The 27,321-nt window shown below is 38.7% G+C and overlaps 1 protein-coding gene across 5 annotated transcripts in view; it reads right to left on the bottom strand.

Moving 5' to 3' along the window:
- The window catches only part of NFATC1 (nuclear factor of activated T cells 1), a 172,050-nt gene that overhangs the window by 45,950 nt on the left and 98,779 nt on the right, over positions 1-27,321 (bottom strand). For all 5 annotated transcript variants that reach the window (XM_060774945.2, XM_060774944.2, XM_067467483.1 and 2 more), the window contains exons 7-8: positions 8,919-8,974; positions 6,882-7,014 (exon numbers count right to left, since the gene is read on the bottom strand). In XM_060774945.2, coding sequence (XP_060630928.2) covers positions 6,882-7,014; positions 8,919-8,974 — 189 coding nt within the window. The remainder of the gene's footprint in view (positions 1-6,881; positions 7,015-8,918; positions 8,975-27,321) is intronic.

Below are 27,321 nucleotides of genomic sequence, written 5' to 3'. Positions count from 1 at the left end.
CAGGGTGGAGGGAAAGTCCACAAGATCCATCTTTAAGTAGTTTGTGGATTACAGCCCAGTAACAACTTTCATATTGGCAGCTCCTTATTTTGTTGATAGACTTGATTGCTTTGGCCAACTTTATTTGGCTTTCCCTTCTCTAGTAGGTTGATTTTAGTACAATAAAGTATAAACCTTTCCCTGTCTTGGGTCAATTGTCTTTGCCTTCTTCTATAACAATTTTAAATCCTGAAACCATCCTTGAGGTGGCACAGATAGAGAATTAGTAAGTGGTGCAACACTGGCACAAGATCAGAATATCAAATGGAAGAAATAGACCTCCACCACTTAATAAGAAGGGACACTGCCAGAAGGAATGCAATTGAACTGAAAAAGAAAAAAAAGGTATTGTTATCTGGAAAAAATATATATTTGGCAGTGTTCTAGCTGTCACTCATACCATTGGCATAGGTTTTAAGAGAGAATGAGTGGTTTCACTTGGCTTCAAGGTTAAATTTTAAAGCAGATGTTAGTTACTGGAGATACTATAAAATTAGGAAGCAAATTAGATGCACATTGGTGAAATTCTAAGAGTGCATGGTCTAAGATTACTTCTTTATTATTCACATTCTCATTATTAACACAGTAGTCCCATTTCAATCAAGATGATGGGTGACAAATGGGCGTGAGCTGGTCACACCATGTAATGGTGGTAACAGCAAGGATTAAGAGTTTGGCGGTAGTGGGGAGCCCACAATTCCCTATTGTAGTGCCTTTCATTCAGCTTTAGGAACCAGGTACTGACAATGCTCACCTGTTTGTTTGGTTTTTTTAAAAAAAAACCAAAGCAAATGCACAAATGTGATTCAAATAATTTGAACTTCTTCCAATTTCAGTAAAGCAGTTTTATTTATTTAGGACTAGTTGTTGCCTCCCTTTTCAATATCCCCCAAAACAACAACAATATCTGGGATAATAGTATTCACTGCTGAAATTCTACAACTTTCCAGAGCAGAAAACACTGTCTTCTAACAGTGTGTATGTTTTAACACTTGCAGACATTGGAACTTTTAAACTGTGTAACCCCATACATTTGGTGTGGGTTTTTTCCCCTGTATTATTGTGTTTCACTAACAAATTTAAAGAATGAAGCAGTGGGTTAAAGTGCTGAGCTGCTCAACTTGCAGACCAAAAGGTTGCAGGTTCAAATCTGGGGAGTGGCATGAGCTCCCACTGTTATGCCCAGCTTCTACCAGCCTAGCAGTTTGAAAACATGCAAATGTGAGTAAATCAATAGGTACTGCTCCAGTGGGAAGGCAACAATGCTCCATGCAGTCATGCTGGCCACATGACCTTGGAGGTGTCTACAGACAACGCTGGCTCTTCGGCTTAGAAATGGAGATGAGCACCAACCCCCAGAATCAGACACGACTGGATTTAATGTCAGGGGAAAACCTTTACCTTTACTAGAAAAAAAAATCATGTAAATGCAATTAAATATTAATATGTCAGAGAGCAAAATTATATTTTAAAGTTCAGAGTACACAGTAAAACTATACTTAACAAAGGGATCATCTGTATGTCAGTTTTTAATTTTTAACCTAGTTCTCCAGAGTTTGAAATATATTACTATTTAACAGTTTCACCTCACAGTTTACATTTCTGCTACAAGAGGTTAGCTAAATTGTTATGGTGGTCCTCTTCTCCCAAGTTCTTCCTATCTTCTTGGTTTTCTGAAGGTCTTTCAAAGTGAAGGAACATGAATGGAAAACAATTCCTGTTGGAGCTGCAGCAGGGATATCTTGCAGTTTGCAATCTGGAAAACTGCACCTCCTGTCTGACAGAAAGAGCGGCTTTGTAGGGTACCATGTTCCAGTGCTAATTTTAAGTTTTTGAACATAAACATAGTTGATACCTGTATCTAGATCCCCAATCACACAAATGCTAACTCCAACAAGCACAGCTCCACACACAAATGAAGAACTGGGATAGATAAGTTCTAATCATTCAAGTAGATCCACCTTTTAAATACATCACGATAGAATTCCGATTTACATATCACTATCTCACTGGTTTGGTAATCATTCATACATCTAATCCAATCAAAGGCATAGAGCTCGGAAGCAACTCCACATGCCACAGCTGGAAACCTTCACTCTTTTAGTGGGCAGATGTCTGTCTGGGTTGTAACATACAAGGGACTCAAAAAGCTTGCCACAGGAATCACACCCTCCCTCCACTGTATTGATCTTTTTCACAGATGGCTACATTGTTAATGTCATATTGTAAATATCATAAGACTCCACAGAGATGAAATCTTATTCTCCATCTTCATCAATCTCAACCAATCAAAAATTGTGCCATACAGCTCATTAGTGATTATGGCTCCCGGGATCCTCTTTCTATGGTACCAACAGTCACAATGCATGTGTTGCGAGAGGGTTTTACTATGCACTTTTTTCTCAAGATTCAACTTTTGTTCTTCCAAGTGTTTTGTATTCCCAGAAACCCAAACAATTGGTGATGCTGTTGGACCTTCTGGGACTTGGAGTCCAAAACACTCAAAGTATTAAAGGTACAGAATGACCAACTAAGCCACAGTTGACATTAGACAACACAGAGACACAGAGACTAAGGCCTGATGCTGTATCCTAAGTTATTTATATGGTGACAGGGATTACAGGGCAGGGTCTAATGGTTCACATTTTATGGGCAGGTAGTATAGAAAGACTCCCATCCTCTCCCATTCCTAGAAGAAAAAGATGTCATGGTAGGAAGTACAAAAATAAGAGTGCACTATGTATGTATAGATGAGATTTCTGAACTACATACATTAAATTGTGGCTTCTCCCCCTCAGCACAGTATTTGTTAAGCAAGCTGCCTGTTATTATTGTTAAGCAGCTGTAAAAATTGTCTATGCAGTGAGAACTTGCCCAAGATTAACAATGGTCCATAGCTGAGTAGTGGTATGAACCCTAAAAGCTGATGGCTCACACGTTAGATTTCAGTATGGTGAGAATTATTAAAAAGGAACAGGCAATAGGTAATACTAAAAACCCAAGAGGAATTAAAATTTTATGATCCATCAATTTCCTGGTTCCAGTATTACCAAATTAAAGAGAACTTTAAACTAGACAGGAAATTAGGCTTTGAAAAAGAGGAATCCTTTTGGGATAAAATATTAAAAGTAGATATGAAATTGATTAGTAAAATATACCAGCAACTACACAGATGGTCAACTGAGAGAGAACAGGTGAAGGAGAACATGATAAAGTGGGCCAAGGATATAGGTCGTTCTATTAGCTTAGCAAAATGGGAAGCGATCTGGACAAAGAAATTAAAAATCACTTATTCAATAGACTTTAAAGAAAACTGGTACAAGTTATTTTATAGGTGATACCTAATTTCAGAACAACTATCAAAATTCAACAAAAAAAGATCCGATGGGAAATGTTGGAAATGTGGAAAACACAAAGGAAACTTCATCCATATGTGGTGGAGATGTAGAAAAGTTAAGTCCTTCTGGTACCAGATTTACAAAAAAAAAAAGAAGAAAAGAAACAATTTTACAAATAAAATTTGACTTTAAGCTGGAATACTTTCTGTTAGGCATCACCAATTTTGACATGGACAATAATACAAACAAGATCTTCTTCTACTTAATAAGAGCTGCAAGAATAAAGTTGGCCCAGTTATGGAAATCTCAAGAAATTCCTACAATAGAACAATGGATTCTGAAAGCCCTAGACATCATGAACATGGACTTGCTTAGCAAAAAATATCTCAAAGTAGCAGCAAAATTAGAACAACGAATTGGGACAATTACTTAAAATACTTAGAGAAGGAAAATAAAGAAAACCTCAAGATATAAGAAAAAGAAACAACAATTGACAACAGCCCGAAAATTCAAAGACAAGTAGAGGAAAAGACATCAGTCTTTAGACAGATGACGAACCTTCACAACCCTAGGCGACTTGGAAGTATACTCCAACATAGAAATATTCCCTTTTTTGAGTGTGTGTGTTTTGCTCTTTCTTTTTTCTTCTCTCTCTCTCCTCATTCCTGTTATTCCTGACCTATTTCCTATTTCCCGATAAATATTGTTCCCACACTTTCCATGAAACCTATTCTGTTTTTGCGTTTTTTGCTTTTTTCTTTGTTTTTTGTTGTTTTTGTTGTTTTTATTACTAGCCACAAATATGTCTTTCTAATGCACTCCACACACGTGTAGTAATTTGAGTCTCAATAAAAATAATTACCAAAAAAATTTCAGTATTGTTTAAACAGGTTGCTAGAAATTTGCTGGCTACATCAGCCAAAGTTAATGTCTCTTCATTTTTTAAACTTAGTAATTTACAACTTTCACAGACATACAAGCATTCCAAAAAATAGTTGGGTGCGGTTCAACCCTCACAAAGGCACCCCACAGTTAGTAGGGCCCTGCTGCTTATGATTAAGGCTTCTATTTTCAAATTCTTTTCTTGAGTATATTTTGGCTGTAACCCTCATGCTACTTTCCCTGGATCTGCCCCAATGACTTCTGTGGGAAATGAGGGGCAGGAACAGGTGAGGATTATAGGCTTCTGAATCTGAAAAAATGGATTCTACTATATTCATAATAGAATTTCATACTTGGAGTTTAAGTCCCTTGGACAGGAATATATAATGACAATAACCACAGTCCCATTTGAAGGATAATGGTAAGGAATTAAAAATGGGTTGTTGTAGGTTTTTCATGCTCTATAGCCATGTTCTAGAAGTATTCTCTCCTGACATTTTGCCTGTATCTATGGCAGGCAAGCTCAGAGGTTGTGAGACCTCACAACCTCTGAGGATGCCTGGCATAGATGCAGGTGAAACATCAGGAGAGAATACTTCTAGAACATGGCCATACAGCCCGAAAAACCCACAACAACCCAGTCATTCTGGCCATGAAAGCTTTCGACAACACACTGAAATAAAAATGGAATGCAATTTAGTTTGCAGATATTGTATTTTGCCAATTTCTCTCTCCTATTGAAATCTTATTGGAATTGTGTTGATTCATACATAAAGCAAAGATATTTTAGGTTAAAAATACTATTTTTTTCATTTAAACTTAGGGTCAGGAGCCACATTGCCTCAGGACAAGTCCATTTGAAGTCTGGTGCATGATATCACAAAAAAGTGGGCAGAACCATTTGCTCTGTCAAGAAGGCATTTCTTCTACGTTACACAAAGCTCATTTTCTTACACAAAGCTCATTTACTTTCATTATACAGTTAATGGAATAGATGTGTTCCTGAACATTAATTCTTTAAGACAGTGGTTCTCAACCTGTGGGTCCTCAGGTGTTTTGGTCTACAACTCCCAGAAATTCCAGCCAGTTTACCAGCTGTTAGGATTTCTGGGAGTTGAAGGTCAAAACATCTGGGGACCTACAGGTTGAGAACCATTGCTTTAAGAGAAAACTTGATACTAGAGGCAGAATTAACATGGAAAGAACAGGGGTAGATTCCTGCACCACAAAAAGGAAGTGTGTTTCAACATGTTTCAATAAACCTTTCATTCAAAACTAGCAATATTAGCATGTGAAATGAAACAACCAGATCAGGATAGGCTTATAAAAGTGAAGAAGAACATTCTGAAACTTCTAGAGACAATCTGATCACTTTTTCCAAAATGCATCTGGAGATGATTTTTTCTTTCTTTCACCAGCCCACATTTATTTTATTCTGGTGGCCAAATGTATAGATCTATGCTTTTTCAGCATGCTGGGGATATCTAGTTACACAAACCTATCTGCTCTCCCCTTTTCTTTCTGTTTGTTTTTCCATGCATGCTCAGTAATGAAGTCTGAGGCAATCACTTTTTGCCTTGACTGCTATAGACAGTCATACACAGGTTCAGCAGGAGCACATCTAGCATTTCTTGGAAACATGCTGTGGCAATCCAACACCAAAAATGTGTCTTCCCCCAGCCCTTCATTATCACTCTTCTGATTTTTTTTTATTGTGTCAAAAGTAACTGGAGAACATACTGCAAATTTCTTTTGGGGTGAGAGATTTGGCTGTCTACAGAGACATTGCCCAGGCGATGCCCAGATGTGTTACCCTCTTGCTGGGAGGCTTCATTCATGTTCCTACAAGCTAGAGCTGACAGACGGGAGCTCACCCCATCTTGCGGATTTGAACTAGCAACCTTTAGGTCAGCAACCCAACCTTCAGATCAGTGGTCTACCAGCACAAGAGTTTAACCCATTGCGCTACCATAGCTCCCAATGCTGCTTTAAAAGCCCAAATATATGCTGAGAGCATTAACCAGGATTGCCATGTTCTGACATACCATGCACAATTTTTTAGAATTTACCTAGAGGTATTTTTAGAAGTTATTAAATGTGCTGAAACCAATCTTCTTTTTCTTGGAAAAAGAGGGGGAAATAGTGGTTTATGGCTGGAAAGAGAATCTGCTACCTTCCAGATTTTGTTAGTTGCAGACATTCATTAGCCCCAGGTAGTATGGCCAGTAGCAAGAGATGATGGGTGCAATAGTTCAACCACTACTGTAGAAACACAGGTTTTCCACAACTACTTCACAATTTGGAATGGTTCAAGGAATTTTCCAAGATTATGGACATAAGAAAACCCAAGTATGCCTTAATTTACCTAAGCGCCTGATAGATTTTTATCAACAAAACCACAGTTTTTGGTTTGTTTGGGGTTTTTTTTTTACAACAAGGCATTTTCTCCTGTGTTGCTCCAAAATTTAACTCAAGAGCATTTGTTTAAAACCTGATTTGTTCAGGGTGCTGTTGTTCTGTTGTTTGGTTTTGTTTGTTTTTTAAAAGCTTCATCTTTTTGTTCCCAAAATGACATGCACAATATTTATTTCTGGTGGATTCTAATAAAAAAGAAGTAGTTACCATTAGCAGGAAGATAGGTGAAAAGTTGGTACTGGCTTCTCTTTCTCTTTCCATTGCAGACATAGAAATTAACTTGGACAGGACTGGTAATTCTCTGATTGCGAAATGGTGGAATCTCAATCACTAATGAAGTCTAAAAGGAAATGTTTAAAATAAAATTTCAGATGGGGAAAATTGATGAAACAGTTACTTAAACAGGAGGTCTACAAATTACTTCCAAAAACAATAATATTCCCAGTATCCTGAACAGCGGTATTTCTCAAAATCTGCTCCTCCAGGTGTTTTGGACTTCAGCTCCCAGAAATCCTGCCACCCTACCAGCTGTTATGAATTGTGGAAGCTGAAGTCCAAATATATGGAGAAGCAGAAGGCAACCTCCTCTGAATAAAAGGTTGCCAAGAAAAGCCATGATACTTTTATTTATTGTATTTACTCAAGGAAGTTAACAAAGGAAAAAAAACCCAATAGTAAAACAGCCTTGATAATCAAAAGTTAAAGCAAATATGTTAAATACAATTACATTTTAAAAGTGTATCAATAAAATACAATTGCCTTAAGGCTGACGTAAATCAAAATGACTTGAAGACACAACATTAACAGTATCAACTTTTAGTTGACAACAGTAGACCTTGAAACAGGCTGTACTGGAAAAAAAACACCTTGGATTTGCTGGATTCAAGGTCCTTTTGTTTCCCTAAGAGGCCTCATGGTAGCATAGACATCTTCTCTCCCACTGGAACTGACCAAAGGAAAAGGAAAAGAAGCAAAAGCTAGCAATGAAAAGAGGGTGATGGGTTCATCCAACACCTGTCTGGCACTAGTTGACAGGGCTTTGAAAATGGGAGTGGTCTGCTATCTCATTTCCATTCATCCTCTCATCAGTCCACTACTGATTTCTCTGCTAAAATCATGTGACGATGGTTCCATTTAAAACAATGCTATGTATTTAGGTTAACTCAAGGCAGAGGCGGAGAGTGGCTTTCATGTTGGGATGTATGCGAAATCTATTCTGGGTGTTATTACCAACTGTAAAGGAATTATTCATGATGAGGATCAGAACCTTCAAGAGCTCCTTTAAAGTTTGGAATAAAACTCAGAACAGAGTCATTGTACCCCTGACATGAACACAACGGCCCACCACTGACTGTGAGGCAATAATGTAATATACAGCTTGTCTGCAGTTGGCCCAAACCCTGATTTGGCATAGAAGTTGCTTCTGAATGTCCAAATGACACCCAAGGATTTCTGCTTTGTAACATGGAATGAACTAGGTTAACCCAGTTTTACCTTGCATTATGGAAAGTTGGGGAATGCTTCAGATTTTGCTGCATTCATGTGCTTTGGAGTGAGTGTGGAAAAGCTGTATCAACTCTATTATAACTTTATTTGTACCCCGCTAGCATCTCCCAAAGGATTCGATGCTCTAATCTGAACTGGTCCATTATGCACATAGCCTGGTGTCATTATCCTCTTTTCCTTGTGTTTGGTGGCGCAACAAAGGGGATTGTCACTCTCCCATCAATGTGGCAGGCAGACATGGAGCTCTAGGAGAGCTCCTGGCCATTGCTGGGCACCTTTGCTGATGCCAGCAAAGGTGCCTGATGACAGCCAGGAGTTCTCCTGGAGCTCTGTGCCCATCCAGCAGTGACAAAGAGGCTAGTCAATGAAAGGTGATTGTCCAGAGGGGCTGAATGAGTTTCAGCCCAGTTTGGCAATCTGGAGACTGCTCCACCACATCTCAGTTGTGGCATGGAGATGACCAACAAAGCTGCCCCTGGGTCCAGACTGGAGTAATGCCATTCCAGACCAGCCTCTGTTTTCGCGGCACGTGTAGATGCACCCATAGTGTGCAAAACACAGCACCACTTGAGTGAGAACACTGTTTAAGAGGAGTATCAGCTGATCTAAACAAGAGTATCTGATTTACTGTTTTCACATATATTTATCATTTAACATTTGAGTAAACGAATAATGAAAAACATATTATCACTGCACCTGTAGAAAAATGCTTATCATTCTCAAAGTTAGGATACTTACTGGCTTACACAACTCTTTGTCAGTTTTGGCTTCCATTTCCCACACATGATGTCCATCTAAAAGACAAGAACAAGAAGGTGTCCAAATCTACTCCTTTCTTGTTTCCTTCACAGGATCAGCAATGAGAAGCGAGGGGACCAGAATTTCTGAGACACTCCCTTTAATCTCACTTATTTATATACTACTAAGAATTTTATACAGTGCAGTCAAGGTTCAGCTAGATCAAGGTTCAGCTAGATCAGTGGTTCTCAACCTGTGGGTCCCCAGATGTTTTAGCCTTAAACTCCCAGAAATCCTAACAGCTGGTAAACTGGCTTTCTGGGAGTTGCAGGCCAAAACACCTGGGGACCCACACATTGAGATCCACTGAGATAAGATGATTTTAATGAGAATGATGATTATACTTGTGACTAATAATATTTATTAAAACTGAAATTTGTTTTACACCAAATTCCATGCAGAATTCCATGCACCCAGGAGTTTTATGAAAAAAATATTATAGTTTGTCGAGTAACCCAAAACAAAATATTTAAAATATCAACATGTTTAAATATCAATTATGATCAAAATCAATTCATACATAAATATGCATTCTAGAACAAACAAATCAAAAATGTTTGTTCAAATACCCAAAGTATTTGGCAGATAAATTCCAAAAACGTATTCTGTTCTGACTAGATCATGCTTGGTGATCCTGTGCAGATTTTTATAGCAGTTCGACGAACGTTCAGATTATAGCAGAGATGTGGCTTCTTTCACACATCTTGCTCTCCTTTTCCTAATGCAACCATCCTTTCAAATTGAATCTACTAAATACACAATGAAAGCTACAAGAAATACACATTTCCATTCAGAAACAGAGTGGCAATAGTTCAGTGGTTGGAATTTTGGAAAAAAAATATTGACTAGACACATCTATTGGCCTAACTTCAACTGGCAGAGGTCTTGAAAGGGACATGCTTGTGAGACTTCCAGGTGCCTTCCTAATGACACACACACATTTTGCTGTGATGCTCTTTGAGGACTACTGATCATCACCACCACCTGCTAATCATTTGATCTCCATTATTTGTGGATTATTTTGCAGCAGGCATGTAGCCGGGGGGGGGGGGGCTGAGCCCCCCTTCCCCCCGAAATTCTCATGGTGGTTCGCGAAAAGGCCTTACTGGTGCATTATTTAAACTGTTATGTTTATTCATATGATCTGATCACCATACTCAATATATCCCATATGCATGGGGGTATTGGGGTAATGATACAAAAGGTTGGCTAGGGTAGACCCTCTTTCACTCAGACTAAGCCCCCCCGAAACTCAGCCCCCCCGAACCCCCCCCCTGAAAAAAAATTCAGCCCCCCCCCCCGAAACGAAATCCTGGCTACGGGCCTGTTTTGCAGTCATTACTTTTTGAGAAGGGAACCCTGTTTTTATAGTAAAGTAAGGAAACCTGATGTCTTCTAATTTGTATATTTATTACAGCACCAAGATGTGCAAATGTTCATTTGCAGCCTCTCGCCACATCAATGTTTGTAAGCTGCCTTTTAAAGGCTGCCTTCTCTTTGCTTTTATTTTGAGGATCAAAATTACCAATCTGATTTATAATAAAAAGCAAAAGAGAGTCTTGTGTCTCCATTCTGTTTTATTTTAGCATAGAGATTTATGGCATGCATCTCCCACCATACACACACAAAATACATTTTTTCTTGTGAGGCTATGGGTTCACCCAGATCAATAAAAGGCCTCAGGATTTGAGAGGCATAATACCCACTTTAAAAAATCTAAATTATTCCTAATATGCATGTGTTGCCTGGGGAGGGCAGAGTGGGAAGAAATCCCCACTCACACCACAGGCAACTATAGATCCAAAGAGATAGACTAACCCCCAGCATTTATGTCATGACTGGATGTGGGATCAGGAACAATTGTCATGAAGTAGGCAGTCAAGAAAAGGAATAGCTTGACATTTACCTGGGCAACTGGCCATCTGCAGGAGCCCTATATTCAATTGCTTTTTGATTATAAAATTTAAAATTGCTATTCTTTAAAAACCATGACACACTATTCTGATTTCATCAGCTTTTCTTAAACTTCACCTCAGACTGTAGCTATGGAACTCAAGATGAAGTTACACTACCATAATATGCATCATAGAGTGACACTCTGGACAAATGATTCTTTTCCTAAAGGGTGCGTCTAAACCAGGCATGGGCAAACCTGGGCCCTCCAGGTGTTTTGGACTTCCTGGAGGGTCCAAGTTTGCCCATGCCTGGTCTAAACTATAGAATTAATGGTGTTTACTGGATACTATGAAATCATGGGAGATGTAGTTTGGTGAGGCACCAGCACTCTTTCGGCAGAGAAAGCTAAAGACCTTGTAAAGCTGCTACTCCCAGGATTCCATAGCATTGAGACATGGCAGTTGAAGTGGTATCGAACTGCATTAATTCTACAGTGTATCCACCCTTAAAGAGGTTAAAATCCATTTTAAAGAATAGATAATGGATGGAGTACTACCTAATCAAGGATTTGTCCTATTATTTTGGAGACCTAGAGTATGAGATATAGACACTTTACACTGTTCTGTTGTTATCATTGGGAAGAGCCTATGGCATGACTCCTTCTCATTCCAACTTTAACCAGGGCAGGCAATAAATGAATGGATGAATTGATGCATGGATGGATGGATGTAGGATTGATTCTTCTCTACCCTTACAGCCCTCCCACCCCAAAGTTTCCTCAAAATCTCATGTAGAACATTACAGAATCTGCTAGGCCAATTTTAGACTGACTCAACCGTTATGAGAGTGGAGAAGGGGAAGACAAAATCCTGGATATCCCCTACCAGTCTGTTGGATGTCAGTCTAAATGTAGGTCCGTGAACCATTTCTGCATGATACTGTGATATCAGCTTACACTCAACATTGCATCTACCTTTTAAAAATAGATTCATTAATTAAAATATTTCTATATATCCAAGAGTCTGGGGTCAGAGAGGGAAAAGCTTTTAAACCATGTGTAGAAAACATGAACCATTTAATATAATCAAAATAAAGCCACATTCCAACAGAATACATAGCAGTCATTGAGCCTGCAAAACATGGGGGGGGGGGGGGAAGCAGGGCTTTAGTCATATGGAGAATAAACCTATAATGGCATCCGTCAAACTTTCAAGGAGAGGGCAGTAAGCTTTCTGTTATGATCCTCCAGCTTTCGTATTTACTTGTAATTTAGATATCAAATTTTAAAGTTAGATTTCTGTTTCTCTGTTTCTCTCTAAAACCTATTTTACTCCTGACTAAACTAGACCCACTGAATCAATTCAATTTACATATGTGTCACCATTCAGTGACTGATTGAATGGGTCTACTCAAACTGGTCTTAAATCACGACTTCAAACTTTCCCTCTGTCAAATGTGCATAGCTTTGGTTGATAACGCTTATGTCAAATCCAAAGAAACTGTTGCATCCTCTCAATTTTTTTCTTTCTACTTGGAAATAAACTCCTTGCCCACATACCTACTTATTCTGGACTTCAGGGAGCATCCGCTCTTCTGGTTGACCATCTGCTACCGAGCACAATTCAAAGTGCTGGCTTTAGCCTATAAAGCCCTACATGGTTCTGGCCCAGCTTACCTCCCATGAGGTTAAGATAATCTGGGAAGGCCCTGCTCTTGATCCCACCTCTTTTCAGTTGCAATTGATGGGGATGAAAGACAGGGCCTTTTTAGTGGTGCCCCCTCCCCAATGAAATTAGATCAGCCTCCTTCCCCCTGACCTTCAAGAAAAAACTAAAAACATCATTGTGGAAACAAGTTTTTGTATAGTATGGAGAAGTACAATAAGTGATTATGAAACTAATATAATGACAAATGGAACGGCCCTGGATAACCATTGGGATTGCATGATTTTAATGATGTTTTAATGTTGATGTTTTTAAATGTTTGGGTTTTTTAAAGTATTTGTTTATTTTATGGATATGTAACTGGATGGCATTGAATTGTTGCCTTTTGTGAGGCCGCTCTAAGTCCCCTTCGGGGTGAGAAGGGAGGGGTACAAATGTGGTAAATAAAATAAGTAATAAATAATTGTCAAGATCCCAAGGCAAAATTATTACTTATACATGGATAAACTGAAGACTCTTAGAATAACATTATCTCTTAACTTTTATGCAACAGTCATGATAACTTAAAAAGAAGAATAGAGAAGTAATACACTCGCTGTTACTCCATATCAATGTGACAGACAGGAAAATATGGTACCCAAAGAGGCAAAACTGGTAAAAGTTTATATTCCTTTCACAATTGTAATTGAATTACCAGAACTTCAAGCTGTTTGCATGTTTAATCCATTCTGAAAGATGAATGACTTAAACTGGGATTCTGTTTTCCAGTTCTTGCCAAAAAAATTTTTTCAATGCCATCTAATTTTTCAATTAACTTTTACAATGCTGCTGCTGTGTTTGCTTTTGCGTTTCCAATTTTTAGGATGACTGTATATGTGTGTACTCGTACAAAAAAGATTTTAGGTGTCATATTATAAATTATTCTTTTAGAAACAGAATCCATGCATGGTGGCTTTATTAACACATTGATTACCAATAAAGTATCAAAGGGTTACTGTGTCTCGAGTATAAAATTCACTTGAGAATCTCCAGACTTTTCATTGTTGTTGTTGTTATAGAAGAGGAGAAGGGAACAGATGACTCAGTAAGAGTTAGTGACATTTCATTTTACAAAAAATATATATATATAAGGAGGAGAAATTGTTATGAAGCAGAGACCAAAAAGGAAAAAGAAAAAAAGGAAAAAAGCAGACAATTCCTCATGTTACGTCTGGTGAACCAAGAGGGAAATCTCTACACCCACGGACTGGGATCTATTCCAGGAGAGAAACCTTAGACCACTACGTCAACCCCTTACAGTAAACATGTTTTGTAGGTTTATATGGATCAGCTAATTTTTTTGCTTTAAAAAAGATAGGAATGGTTGGGATAATTTCTTACGGAAGGGGGTCTCAAAACGCTTAAAAGACTTGCTTACGCTGGAGAAAAAGGTCTTATGTCAGTACAACTTTTGCCAAGTATCCTACCCAAGTATGCAAGATGCCGTCTCCAGGCCGAATGTGCTGGAGGAGTGAGGAGTGATACACCACAAAAGTTTCCATTGTAAGGCTGCCACATCTGCATCAGCCTGCCTGACTGACTCACAGCCGAAGGCAACTCCCTGCCTGGCTCAAAGCCAATGAAAGTACACCAGAGCAATTTATACCTTTCCAAAATGCAAATAATTTAAATTACAGACATAACATAAAGCTGAAACAGTCGCATTTCAGGCATTCCCTTTAAAGTTTAACTCAATGAATGCAATTCTTTTCAAGTGGACTGCTTGCTGTTGTTTTTGGTATGCACAAATACACAAAAGTAAACACATCAGAACACCCAACTTTATTGCCTGCCTCTACCACCGATCCACTGAATATTGTATATACTCAAGTATAAGCCTTGTTTTTCAACCCCCTTTTTAGGCTGAAAAAGCTCCCTTCGGCTTATACTCAAGTCAAGGTTACTTATTATTTTACTCTATTTTACTTATAATTTTACTCTAATTTGCTCTATTATTCTACTCATATTATTTTACTCTATTTTACTCTATTATTCTACTCTTATTATTTTACTCTATTATTTTTTCTCTATTTTACTCTATTATTATTATTATTATTACATATACATTATTTTTATTTTTATTTTATTATGTTTATTATTTTTCTCTATTATTATTATTACATTTATTGAGTTACTGTTATTACATTTTCATTATTTTAGTCTATTATTATTATTATTATTATAACATTTATTATTTTACTCTCTGTATTATTATTGGAAGGATACGTAAGCACATTTACATTGAAGAAGGTTAGAATCATGGTTTAATCAGAGTTGGGCAGTCTTATCTTAAATTACAGTTTTATGTAAATATTCAAAAACATTTAACCTACTGATGCCTCAGTTCATGCAATTTTATTGGTATCTATTTTTATTTTGAAATTTACCAGTATCTGCTGCATTTTCCACCCTTGGCTTATACTTGAGTCAATATGTTTCCAAGTTTTTTATGGTAAAATTAGGTGCCTCGGCTTATATTCGGGTCGGCTTATACTTGAGTATATACGGTATTTTGTTGGATATATCCTGTTTTAATGAAGTGAGTGGTTTTGTTTTTAATGTAAGATTTTATCCAAAGGTTGGAATAGTGATTTCAGCACCAAAATCCTAAACCAATAGTTCAAGAATGCATGTTAATAAAATACATTTCGTCAAACAGCTCCTTGCTTCTTGCTTTCCCCATGTGCTCAATAACTATCGTGTAAAATTCTGGGAAGGAGAATCAGTTCTATGATGGCCTTTATCACGCAGATAGGTATTCACTGCTGACATTAATGAAGTCCATCATTATGTACTGTTCTTACCTAAGGGAAACAGACTCACGAAACAGCAGTAGAGGTTTCCTGTTTATACAGCTGAAGGGGGAGCAGAGGGAAATCCCAAAACAAGTAAAGTCTACAAATATAATCTGAGGCTTCCACTTCTACTTTAATGGGCTTTCAGTAAAGTAGAAGACAGTGCAGGTATTGGATCCATTCAGATGTTTACTTCATGTGCTCAAGTTTCTATCTCTTTTCATGCATATTTTTTTTTTGCCCAAACATATGTGAAGGGGTTAACTAGACTTGTTTTTCCTAAAGCATTTCTGTGGTTGTGTTCATGTTGGCAGGACACCAGAGGCAACTGAAATTCACTCCTTCAAATACACACTTGTATGTTGTTATGGGGAACAGTACTGCTATAAGAAATGTGAATTTGGTTGCAGATCAAGGCAATGTGTAGAAATGACACTGGAGATGACTCCTGAGTTACAAAAAAATCTGTTAATGAGCAAAAGCAACCTTTTGCTGTGGGATGCAGAGAGATCTTTCTACAGAAGTAAAGAGGTGAGTCAGTCATCCTCCAAGTACTTCGGTCTGTGTTTTTCACATAAAGGCAAAGAGGTTCTGTCATAAAGTTTGACATCTGGAGATTGATATCAGTGGTGGCAATACTGCACACCTAACTCATTTCATGATTATATGGGCTGGTTTTGAATTGCTGAAAATATAAGCAGGCTTCAGAAACGAAATGGCTCAGCACTGAATGGGTCTTTGTAATTCGCTCTGTATCAACCCGTTCTCTGCAGAGTTAAAAAGGAAACTGCAGAAGTCAGAAAGTAAAAATATTCTAAATCCATTAGGGAATTCCCTGCAGTGTGAGTCACAGAAACGGCTTCCCCACCACACCCATCCCGAAGATTTCCACATAAAAAAGGCATTGTGGGCTTGTTCTAACACAGCAGCAGCAAAAGCAAAGAAGCCGTTTTTGTAAATTCGCCACCTTGGTTATTTCCATGAAGTGGAAATATTATTACTGGTTATTAAGCTCAGTATTTTTCTTCCTGTGGTGTGTGTGTGTATATGTATGTGTGTGTGCGCCATTCTGCCAGTGGCTCTTGATGGGTTTCCCTGGAACAAATTGGGCCGCAAATGTTCTCCATTCCAGGGGACAATAAGAAACAAGATAGATTCCTAATTAATAAGTGGTATGGGCGATGTTTTGATTAACATATTTAGCCTGCATAGTGCTCTGTGACAACTTCATTTCATCTTCTCTTTTCTAGAATTCACATTAAGTGATTATTCTTCATATGAGTAGGAGATAGTGACATGTTGAAGTCTTCCTAGTCAACTGGAATTTGAAGCACTAAGACCTACTCTGAAAACTACACTGCTTGGCTTCCTTTTTTTCAAATTGTAGCTACGTGACTTCTTTGAAATGTGGCAGTGTATTATGGGTGATTAGTTATAACCCCCTCCCGATGGTGCAGCAGGTTAAACTGCTGAGCTGCTGAACTTGCTGACCAAAAGGTTGGCAGTTTTAATCCGCGAAGCTGGATGAGCTCTTGCTGTTTGGCCCAGTTTCTGCCAACCTAGCAGTTCAAAAATATGCAAATGTGAGTAGATCAATAGATACCGCTTCTGCAGGAAGGTAACGGTGCTCCATGCAGTCATGCTGGCCACATGATCTTGGAGGTGTCTATGGACAATGCCGGCTCTTCAGTTTAGAAATGGAGGTGTGCACCACCCCACAGAGTCAGGCACAACTACACTTAATGTCAGGGGGAACCTTTACCTTTAGCTTTTAGTAATAAGTACAACTACATAATCCAATATTTTTACCAATCTGTTGGCAAATTGGCTTGAAGACCCTTTCAGTGCTGCATTGTTCAGTGCTGTCTCCTGTGGATGCCTGTCAAGCTCCGTTCCTTCCCATTTCAGCACATTTATTTAAGCAAAACTGTGAAGGTTTGTGATATGCTGCTTGTGATATGCTGCTGCTATGAAATGCACCTTGCTAATTCTATAATTACACTTCTATGTTTTCCTGCTGTTTTTCCTGAACTTTTATTATGATTTAGGTATGTTTTATATAGCCACAAGGTGAAACTAGAGGGGACGTCAATGAAGATATATATGAGACTCACTAAACACTGCTCTAGTTTCAGCTCAAGATATTTGTTCACCCCAGAACAGGATGCGAATAAGCTTCAATCTGTGCATAGTATTTCTGAATTTAGAAGTCAATGGTTTGAGTGTCAGAATAGGACTTCAGAAGATCAGGGTTCAAGTCCCTACCCAGCTTTGGAAACATACTAGTTGACTAGTCAGATTTTCCTAGCCTTATAAGAGGAAGGCAACAGCAAATTACCTCTAGACAAACCTTGCTGAGAAAACCCTATGATAGATTTGTCTTAGGGTCACCATAAAGTTGGAAACAACCTGGAGACATACACCAAGAAGAAAATGCTTGTGCTTATCCTTGAAAGTTTAAGCCTCTACAGACCACAGGTAGAGCATGGAGAGCCTTCTGGGCAGTTGTTTGTAAGGACAACTTCCTCTCAGGGCTCTCTATCTTAACATGGCTGATGTTGTAGCAACTCCTTTTAATTCTTTAGACTTCATTTCTTTCTGAGTTGTAGACTGATGGTTAATGCATAAGGAAGGGCTTTCAAGTGAACCGACCTACACTTTGGATGTCAATCATAAAGGCACACTGCTATGCTCTGAAATACCATCATGTCTCAGGAGATAAAGTCTGTTGTACCTGAATAGGCTAGAACATGTTAGTTATGGAGTAGTTACAGCCCAATTCTATATATTTCAAGAAGCAACAGCAAATGGCATTAGTTGGTCTGCCACTGTAACTTTGTGATGTTGCAATTTCCTCTCTGTATCATAAGCTACACACACACACATCCATAAGGTGGTTATCTATATCAAATGTGGTTCCTAAACAACTCAACTAATTTGTGCATCTGAGATGTCATTCAAAGTGTGTGATCCTAACTTCTCGGTTAATCAAGAAATTGTTTCAGGACAACAATTAAATCAGAATCAGTTCAGATCATTGATGAGATCATGCAGGATTCGTGCCACGTATAGCTGAAGGAATTCTCAGAAATTTAATATTTCTATGTCTGCAATGTAGCTGTTTCTGAAATGTATATACCTTGCTTTTCAACATGAACACTCTCGAGCCATGGAAAACAAATGAACTAAATATTTCAATATAACCAGAAGGATTACTCCCCACTCCCCTAAAAGGTTGCACTGATCCATTTAGTTTTCCTTGAAGTGACTGGCTTGACTCTGAAGGAGCTGGGGGTGGTGACGGCCAACAGGGAGCTCTGGCGTGGGCTGGCTTATGAGGTCAGGAAGAGTCAGAAGTGACTGAACGAATAAACAACAACCCCTCAAAGGAAACCCAGGAGACAAAGGCTGGAATCTTATTGGTAAACTCAACAAGAATAGATTTAATGAATCAATTTTCTAAAAAATCTATCAACATTAAATGTAAATATTTTGAATACGTTATTATACACATGGAAAAAGCAGACAGCTGAAATTCATGCATGCACAAAAGGGAGCCAGTGTGGTGCGGTGCTTTGAGCATTGGACTACAACTTTGGAGACCAGAGTTCAAATTCCAGTTCAATCATGAAAGCCAATGGGTGAATTGGGCAATTTATACTTTCAGAGGAAAACAATGGCAAGTCTCTTCTGAACAAATCTTGCCAAGAAACTCTAGATTTGCCTTAGGGTCATAACAGCTTGAAGGCACACAAAAACAAACCTTACATATGGGGCCTGCCTTGTACTTCCCAGAAGGCAGGATAGGAAATTAAGAAGAAAAGCCTTAGGACAGAGCTGAACTAATGGGCACAGTTTATTATTTCGAGGAGGAATCTGAAAAAAACGACTACACACATTTAGTATTTGCCTCTGATTGTATCTTCCCTCATCAGAGCAGAATCAGGTTGAGATAAACTCTGATCAACTACAGGTAAGGAAATAGTACTATGTGTTGAAAGGGACCCTGAATGTTTATCATTATAATAATTCTTATTAAGGGATCTTCCCAGTTTTGTGTTATTATTCCACCATCCCTTGATTTCTAAACATCTTCCAGCAAGAACTCCAGAGTTTGGAAAACCAATAATTAATTATGTAGACACAACCTCAGTGTTGTAATTAAAAAAAGCAAAGCCTGACCTATTTCTCAAAGGTAAATAATTTTTAGGCAGAGCCAAAGATGCTTGTCAACCTTTGAAGTTCAATTCTCAGACTGAGAAAAAGAATGCTGGGTTTAGGGGCCCAAATTTATATTTGTGGGAGAGGTAACGGCAAAAATCTTTGCTTTCAATGGCGAGGGATCCTCATTTTAAGACTCAGATCAGTGTGGGCTTCTTTCTGTTTTTTCTAATTAATTGTTATTAACTGAAATTACAAACAAGAGAGATCTGAGTTCCAAATGATACATCTAGACTGAGGATGCTAGATCCCAATGGAACATCCTATTCAGATGCATCGTATGTGGGGTGAGGGCATGATTACTCCTGCTATCCAATTTGGGACAGCCATGTTTTCGCCCTATTCATCACGGTATAGCACCCGCCTTTTGATGCACTATGTGCCAGGATGGCCACAAAATCACTAGTAGTGTTGCTCTCACTATGCCACTTTGAACAACAATTAAAGAAAAGAAAGAGAGGTCCTCATAATGTTTCTGCTAGCCTACCCAAAATGTGCACTTTTTGCCTCTCCCAAGAACATTTGAAGAAATTCCATATGGAATGTCTTAGTATATTTCCCCTGGAAAATGTTCAAATGATTTTTGCTTCTTGGTTAACTTGCCTGATATCTTTAAGTGACACAATTCCAAAGGAACCTTACAAGATATTTACATTATCTGAATTCACTTTCAATTAAAACAAAACATAACAAATAAGGCCCACAAATATAACTTGAGCCTTCACTCTCTACTTTTAATTATATGTGTTATAAAAAAATATGCAGACTAGGATGTTGGCTTCATGTGCCCACCGTGAAGAAATGAACATCAAGGCTACAGGCCAACATGCAATTCTGACCAGAGTTTTGGACTAGCATTGAGGAGACCCAGGTTTGAGCAACAGAGTTTATTGAGGTCATGGTGGCGCAATGGGTTAAACCCTTGTGCTGCTGAACTGCTGACCTGAAGGTTGGCAGTTCAGATCTGCATGATGGGGGGAGCTCCCGCTGTTAGTCCTTGCTCCTGCCAATCTAGCAGTTCAAAAACATGCAAATATGAGTAGATCAATAGGTACCGCTTCTGTGGGAAAGGCAAAATGATGCTCCATACAGTCATGCTGGTCACACAACTAGAAGGTGTCTACGAACAACACAGGCTCCTTGGCTGGGAAATGGAGATGAACATCTTCCCCAGAGCAGGAAATGAGCACCACCTCCAGAGCCAGAAATGAAAGGAGAAGCCTTTGCCTTTTTCTGTGTATTTGTGTTTCGTTTTACAGTATTTCACTGTAACAGGGCATTGAACACTTGCCAGTGTCTGCTTATATACTGTAATCTGCTTTGAGTCCCCTTGGAGGACTCACATAAATAAATTGTTGTTGTTGTTGTTGTTGTTGTTATTGTATTCTAACTATGAACTTAGGGTTTGTCTACACAATGCTAAAAGCCAAATAGAAGTCCAGCTGTCTTCATGAAGAACAGCTATCTTGGTAGTTTCAGCTTTCAATCTTACTCCTTGTTGATTGTGTGGGTGCCCCCTTCTGACATAATCTCTCCTTCTTCCTCATACAACTCTCTGCCAATGTCAGAACAGGGCAGTTGGAAGATCAGCAAAAAGAAGGCAGATCACCCCTTTCTTTTTCTTGTTCATGCAGGCACCTTTGTGGGATGTCAACAGAGTTGCCTATGACAGTCAGGAGCTCACATGGAATGTCATGGCCAACTAGAAGTAGCAGCAGTGGTGACATGGAGGAGGTAAGGTTCACACCATCCCAGAGGAGCAGTGGTGGTGCTACCTGGCCATTTGGTGTGAAAGTTGCAGATCCCAGGTACTCCAAGGCACATTTACACTAGACTAAAATGCCCAGTGTAGATGAGGCCTGAGACCCACTTGTTTTCAGCCTAACCTGCAACACAGGCATCAGGGTAAGGAGGAAACATGAACCCACAGAAAAGCCAGGATATAAATGTATATTAAAGGAAATGTGACAGTTATTTAATAATTTGGAAGTAATCTCCGTTGTATTCCTCTATAAAACAATTAAAATTTGATGGGATTTAATTCTGAACAGCTTTATTTGGAACTAACCCCCGCCCCCCAGAATAAGTAGGAAATTTGTGTGTGTGTGCATGTGTGTGAGGGAGGGAGGTTAAAGGTTTTTCCATTTCAGCGGGTCAGTAGAAGTTTGCACATTATATAATACCGGTATATGGCATTTGGATATAACATTTATTTATATACTTAGGGAAGCTTAGTAGTCTCCATTTACAACTTACTTCGTGTTATGCAAACAACACAGTTGTGTTATCCCATAAACAACCATGTAGAGCATTGTCAACATTCACCCCCACATCTGATTGCAGAAGCTGTACGCACTTACGCTTTTTAAAACTTTGTTTTAAATACCCTTCTGGTCAAAGACCAAATGTCTGAAATTATGCACAGGCATTTAAAAGATCGACTGACCTCAACAGCCCTTCCAGAAATACTGTACAGTAAGACCCAGTAATAATGATACCTCCTTATGTGTATAGAATGCATCCCATACTATCTTTGCCTTTTCCTGTGGTGCAGAGTTAGGAAAATCTGAGAAGTATTTCCTACAAGCTACGTTACGACTATTGGATGCGTGTGAAAGGATTCCACAGGGCAACGATTCCATCACCTGATGAAACCCTCTGCTAAAGATATCTGTTACCAGAAGGCCAGAGACCCCCTTTATGCACTGATACCACTCCAGGACATAGGTTTGAGTGACCTTCACATTAACTCTTGTGCTCCAAACTGTACAGTTCTCCGGTTTCTAGCTCCTCTTGTCGGCAGAAGCTGTCAGGCTTGTTGCACATGAGCTAACACATAAACTGACATCGGAACAAGCGAAATGGGTGGGGTGGAGAGGCAGGCGCAGCAAACAACATTATGCATAAGGCATGTGATCGAAGGATATTCTGCCACTTAGTTTTATTACGTGAGCTACAGCTTGACTACCAGTCTGAAACTTGACCCTCTCTTGGCTGGCTGCCCCTCAAACTGTGACTGCTACCGGCAATGGAAACACCAATGGAAAGATCTCTGAGAATGTAAGATCTTTTACCAAATGGAGTTCAGCCAAAACTCTCCTCACTTGTCTCCACGTCTCATCTCATCAAAACAGACTCCAAACCTTGAGCCCTGCAAAATGAAGTGGCTACACCAACCCAGCCTGTACCCAAAGGACAGAAATGTATTTTAGGGGCATGTTAGTTTCAGGATGATTCTGTTCTTCAGAATTTATCTTTTTGGAAGTTTTTTTTTTAAAGCAATTCTCTTGAAAAACAGCCTTCTAAAAAGCCACTCTTTAAAAATTAAAGGCATATAATTCCAATATATTGCACTACAACAATTGTTTTAAACTATATAGAGTTAAGTAGTTCTTCATTCACTAATACAACTACAGAAATATTGTTAAATCTTTCTGATTCTACAAATATAATACAGAAGTGGATATGGTCTCAATATCTACCAAACAACTCTATGCAATGTACACTTTGTATCTCCTTGTAAAAAGCAAGGTTATATCGAAAAACATAGCAAAAATCTGATTCTTTGGACATGTCTTATCTTAATAGCAACCCATTCCAAAAATGTACCATGAAACAGTGGATCTTAAATTCAGATCCACTATTTTAGGGGGAATTATATAGACAAGCAAGGTACAAAAGTAAGTGGATTTGACTTGTTATTATTAAACATAGGATAGAATCATAGGGTTGAAAGAGACCTTGTGGCCATTCAGTCCAATCCCCTACCAAGAAGCAGGAAAATTGCATTCAAAGTATCTCCCACAGATGGCCATCCAGCCTCTGCTTAAAAGCCTCCAAAGAAGGAGCCTCCACCACACTCCGGGGCAGAGAGTTCCACTGCTGAACAACTCTCACAATCAGGAAGTTCTTCCTAATGTTCACATGAAATCTTCTTCCTTGTAGTTTGAAGCCACTGTTCTGTGCCCTAGTCTCCAGGGCAGCAGAAAATTTATTTATCTATTTATTTATGATATTCCATCCCGTCTTTCTCAAGCCAAAAGCGACTCAAAGTGGCTTACAAAAAGGCAGCAATCAATGCCATAACAATTCACAATATACAATTAAAACATTTAAAACAACATTATAAAAGCCATACAAAAACCATTAAAACATATAATATATGTCTATATAACATATGTCTTCCTGTTAATCTCATTTTCCAGTAGCATAATCTAAGTCATTCCATGTTTCAATCTTACATAAGCTTGCTCCCTCCTCTCTATGATGTTTCCTCACATATTTATATATGGCCATCATGTCTCCTCTCAGCCTTCTCTTCTTCAGGCTAAATACGCCCAGCTCTTTAAACCATTCCTCATAGGGCTTGTTCTCCAGACCTTTGATCATTTTAGTCTCTCTCCTCTGGGAGATGTTGTCATTCCATCTTGTCAACATCTCCCTTCAATTGCCCAGAATTGGACACAGTACTCCAGGTGTGATCTGGCCATGGCAGAATAGAGGGGGAGCATGACTTCCCTGGATCTAGACACTATTGATACAGGCTAAACATAATTAGAAGGGATTCTGTTCAATAAGGTCAAATAGTCTATTTGATGTTAGTTTGAGAACAGGGTTTTGTGGGTTTTTTCTTAAAACCGCACTGCACTTGACCTTGACTTTTTCATACTTAAATCTATTGAAATCAACTATTTTCAAGTTTATCATGTTCCAATGAAACCTCATTCAATTCAATTCAGCACGTCCAATGCAAGTATTGAAGTGAATAAATCCTAACTCCTATATTATATTATACATCTATGTATCACCAACTGACATGGTGTCATCCTGTGGAATCCTAGAGTTTGTAGTTTAGTGAATAACTGTTGATCTTTGGCAGAGCAATAAATGCTTCTCTTTAAGCAGGCAAAACGTATTTCTATAGTTTATGTTTTATGTAATAGATTATAGTGTTGTTCCTGTTTGGATTTTATTTACTGTATTCTTTTGTTGGGCTTGGCCTCATGTAAGCCACCCCGAGTCCCCATTGGGGAGATGGTGGCAAGGTACAAATAAAATTTATTATTATTATTGTTATTATAAAATAAAAAATAGAAGAAAGAAAGAAATCCAAAACACTGATTCCAAGCATTTCATACAAGGGATACCCAACCTGTATACATTTAAGCAAGTAATGCTTAGGTAACTAGGCCATTCCGTTCATAGTAGGAGACATAGGCAGAGGATACTACGCGTGATGTTAACACAGCTTCTCTGGCTTCTTTGCCAAAAGGCAGTAATGAGGGAGTGAAGCTCAGAGCAGTGCTCTGCTGCTGATTTGAAGTTCAAGAATGGACTTGATCTTTCTTCAGGGATTTCCTTTCATATGAGTCATTGTTAAGACAGGCCAATCCCCCTGCCACCCCCTCCTCACCATGCAAAGATAATACCATTCATCCAGAGATCACAGCTGCTGAAAGCTGGCCCTTGAAAGCAAGCACTGCACAGGACGTCAGCTCAGAATATAAGTCAATGAAACATAATGTACTGGAATGCTTTGCATAACTATACATCATATAAATAGATCATACTAATCAGCAGGCCTGTAGTTTTGCCCTTCTTGTTTAAGTCTTAAGAGTTTTAGATTTGTCACCTCAGTTTAGAAAATAATACACACACGCTTTTAAAAATGTTATTCAGCCATGCCATAGCAACATTGGCAAAGATTTTAAAAAATCAGTTTCCATAGAGTACTTGCAATTTAAAAGCATTGTGCTATAATACTTTAGACTGTAACTCAGCGATAGGAATCTTGCAACTCACAGATATTGTTTTGAGGGAGACTCTCAGTAGCCTTAGCCAGGATAGGATAGGTAAGGAATGCTGGAAGTAGCACAATAGTACAATATAGGAATATATAATACCGATATCGTGTTATGTTAATAATATAATATATTGTATCTATATATTTTATTTATTTATTTATTTATTATTCAAACTTATATGCCCCCACTCCCCTGGGGCTCGGAGCAGCTTACAAGAACAGGCTAAAATCTAACACAATTTAAAAACAATTTAAAACAATTTAAAAACAGCAATATCAAGGATCAAAGGCCTGTCGAAACAGATATGTCTTACATGCCCTGTGGCATGCAAGCCACTCTGAGTCCCCTTTGGGGTGAGAAGGGCGGCATATAAATGCCATAAATAAATAAATAACAGTACAACATAATTAGTATTTCCCTTACCTGTGCAGTAATTCTATGCAGACAAATCTGGGAATGTTTTTTTTTTTTAATTTGAGGAGGTTTACATCTAAGTAAATAGCACTGTTACAAATATAATAACCAGTCGCTATATATGCTTGCTGACGCCTCCTAATTCCTCAGCTCATCGTTAGACACTGTAGCACACAATGGAAAGAGTGGAAGGCCTCTTATGTACTGTTTTTGTGCACGTGCACTGGAGCAGTCCACACCAGCATATAGCAATGAAGTTACATGTTTTCCGTGACTGCAGGAATATACATTCATGTGAATATGCACATTTTTGGTCAAAATTGGATTTTAAACGCAGCTTTTTATCACATGCTTTTCAGCCATTAATGCTATCCAGCAAACATTTTTTTGCAAATGTCATTTGGCTACCCCTGTCCCCTTTTCTCATGGTTCCTTCTACATTTAAGGGCCTGTGTAGAAGGGTCCGAAGGTTCCTTCTACACTGTTATATATCAAAGCAGAAAGTCCACATTATCTGCTTTGAACTAGATTATATGAGTCTACACTGCCATATAATCCACTTCAAAGCAGGTAATCTGGATTTCATATGGCAGTGTAGAAGGGGCCTGATATTATCTAGTTCAATGCAGATAATCCACATTCTGAAACTGGATTATTGGGCAGTGTAGATTCAGTCCCACTCTTGTTCATAACATACCCTTCATTACTGGCTTCATAGTTTTAAAGATGCCTTCTTGTTGTGAATCTTTATTTACGTAACCATTCATTCCACATTCACAGGGAAGAGTGTGAAGGCGAGAGGCTGTGGGAGGCCATTTGTTTGACTGCAGCTAATCTGACGGTTGAAAGAGAGTGACTTACTCAGCAAAAGCACATGTGCCTCCAACATATTGTAATGTCAGGGACAGTTTTGGATTGCTGAGTGGAACACTTATCTCTTTGGAACTCTGTGAATGTTGAGGACTAAACAGACATGGCTATCAAAGCCTCCATTTGAATGGCTGAGAGAAGCGAAGTGCTCAAGAATGCTAGAAGACGGCTTAAAGTTCAGGGGGTTTCAGGAAGCAGCTCTGGAATGCTTGGTTTGTGCCAGTACCACAGAAACCCTTTCCAAAACAAGAAAACATAGAAAAATCCCCCCCGCCCTGTTCACTCTCACCTTTACTGACGTTGCCATTTTATACCCGTCTATCCATCAAAGATTCCAACCTTTACTTCTTCCTATGATATTTACATAAGCTTCAGTCCTTTCAGCATTTTGATAGAAAAATGACTGATTAGCTTGATCCAGCAAGGTGCCAAGTATTTCAACATATTCTCTAAAAACAGAGTTAAGAAATATCCAGGAGAGGATTTTCATGAGTGCTTATAAATGGAAAGGTAACAAAAGTGTGTTTGTAGTGCTCCTATGACCTCATTATACAGGGCTAGAATACACCGATCTAGCCTCGGTCGCCCACGGAGCTGGCCAGCTCCCATCAGATGATGTTGTGCCGCAGCAACACAAAAG

Source organism: Anolis sagrei, chromosome 4 (assembly GCF_037176765.1).
Source record: "Anolis sagrei isolate rAnoSag1 chromosome 4, rAnoSag1.mat, whole genome shotgun sequence".
NCBI lineage: Eukaryota > Metazoa > Chordata > Lepidosauria > Squamata > Dactyloidae > Anolis > Anolis sagrei.
This window is presented reverse-complemented; position numbering and strand designations above follow the sequence as displayed.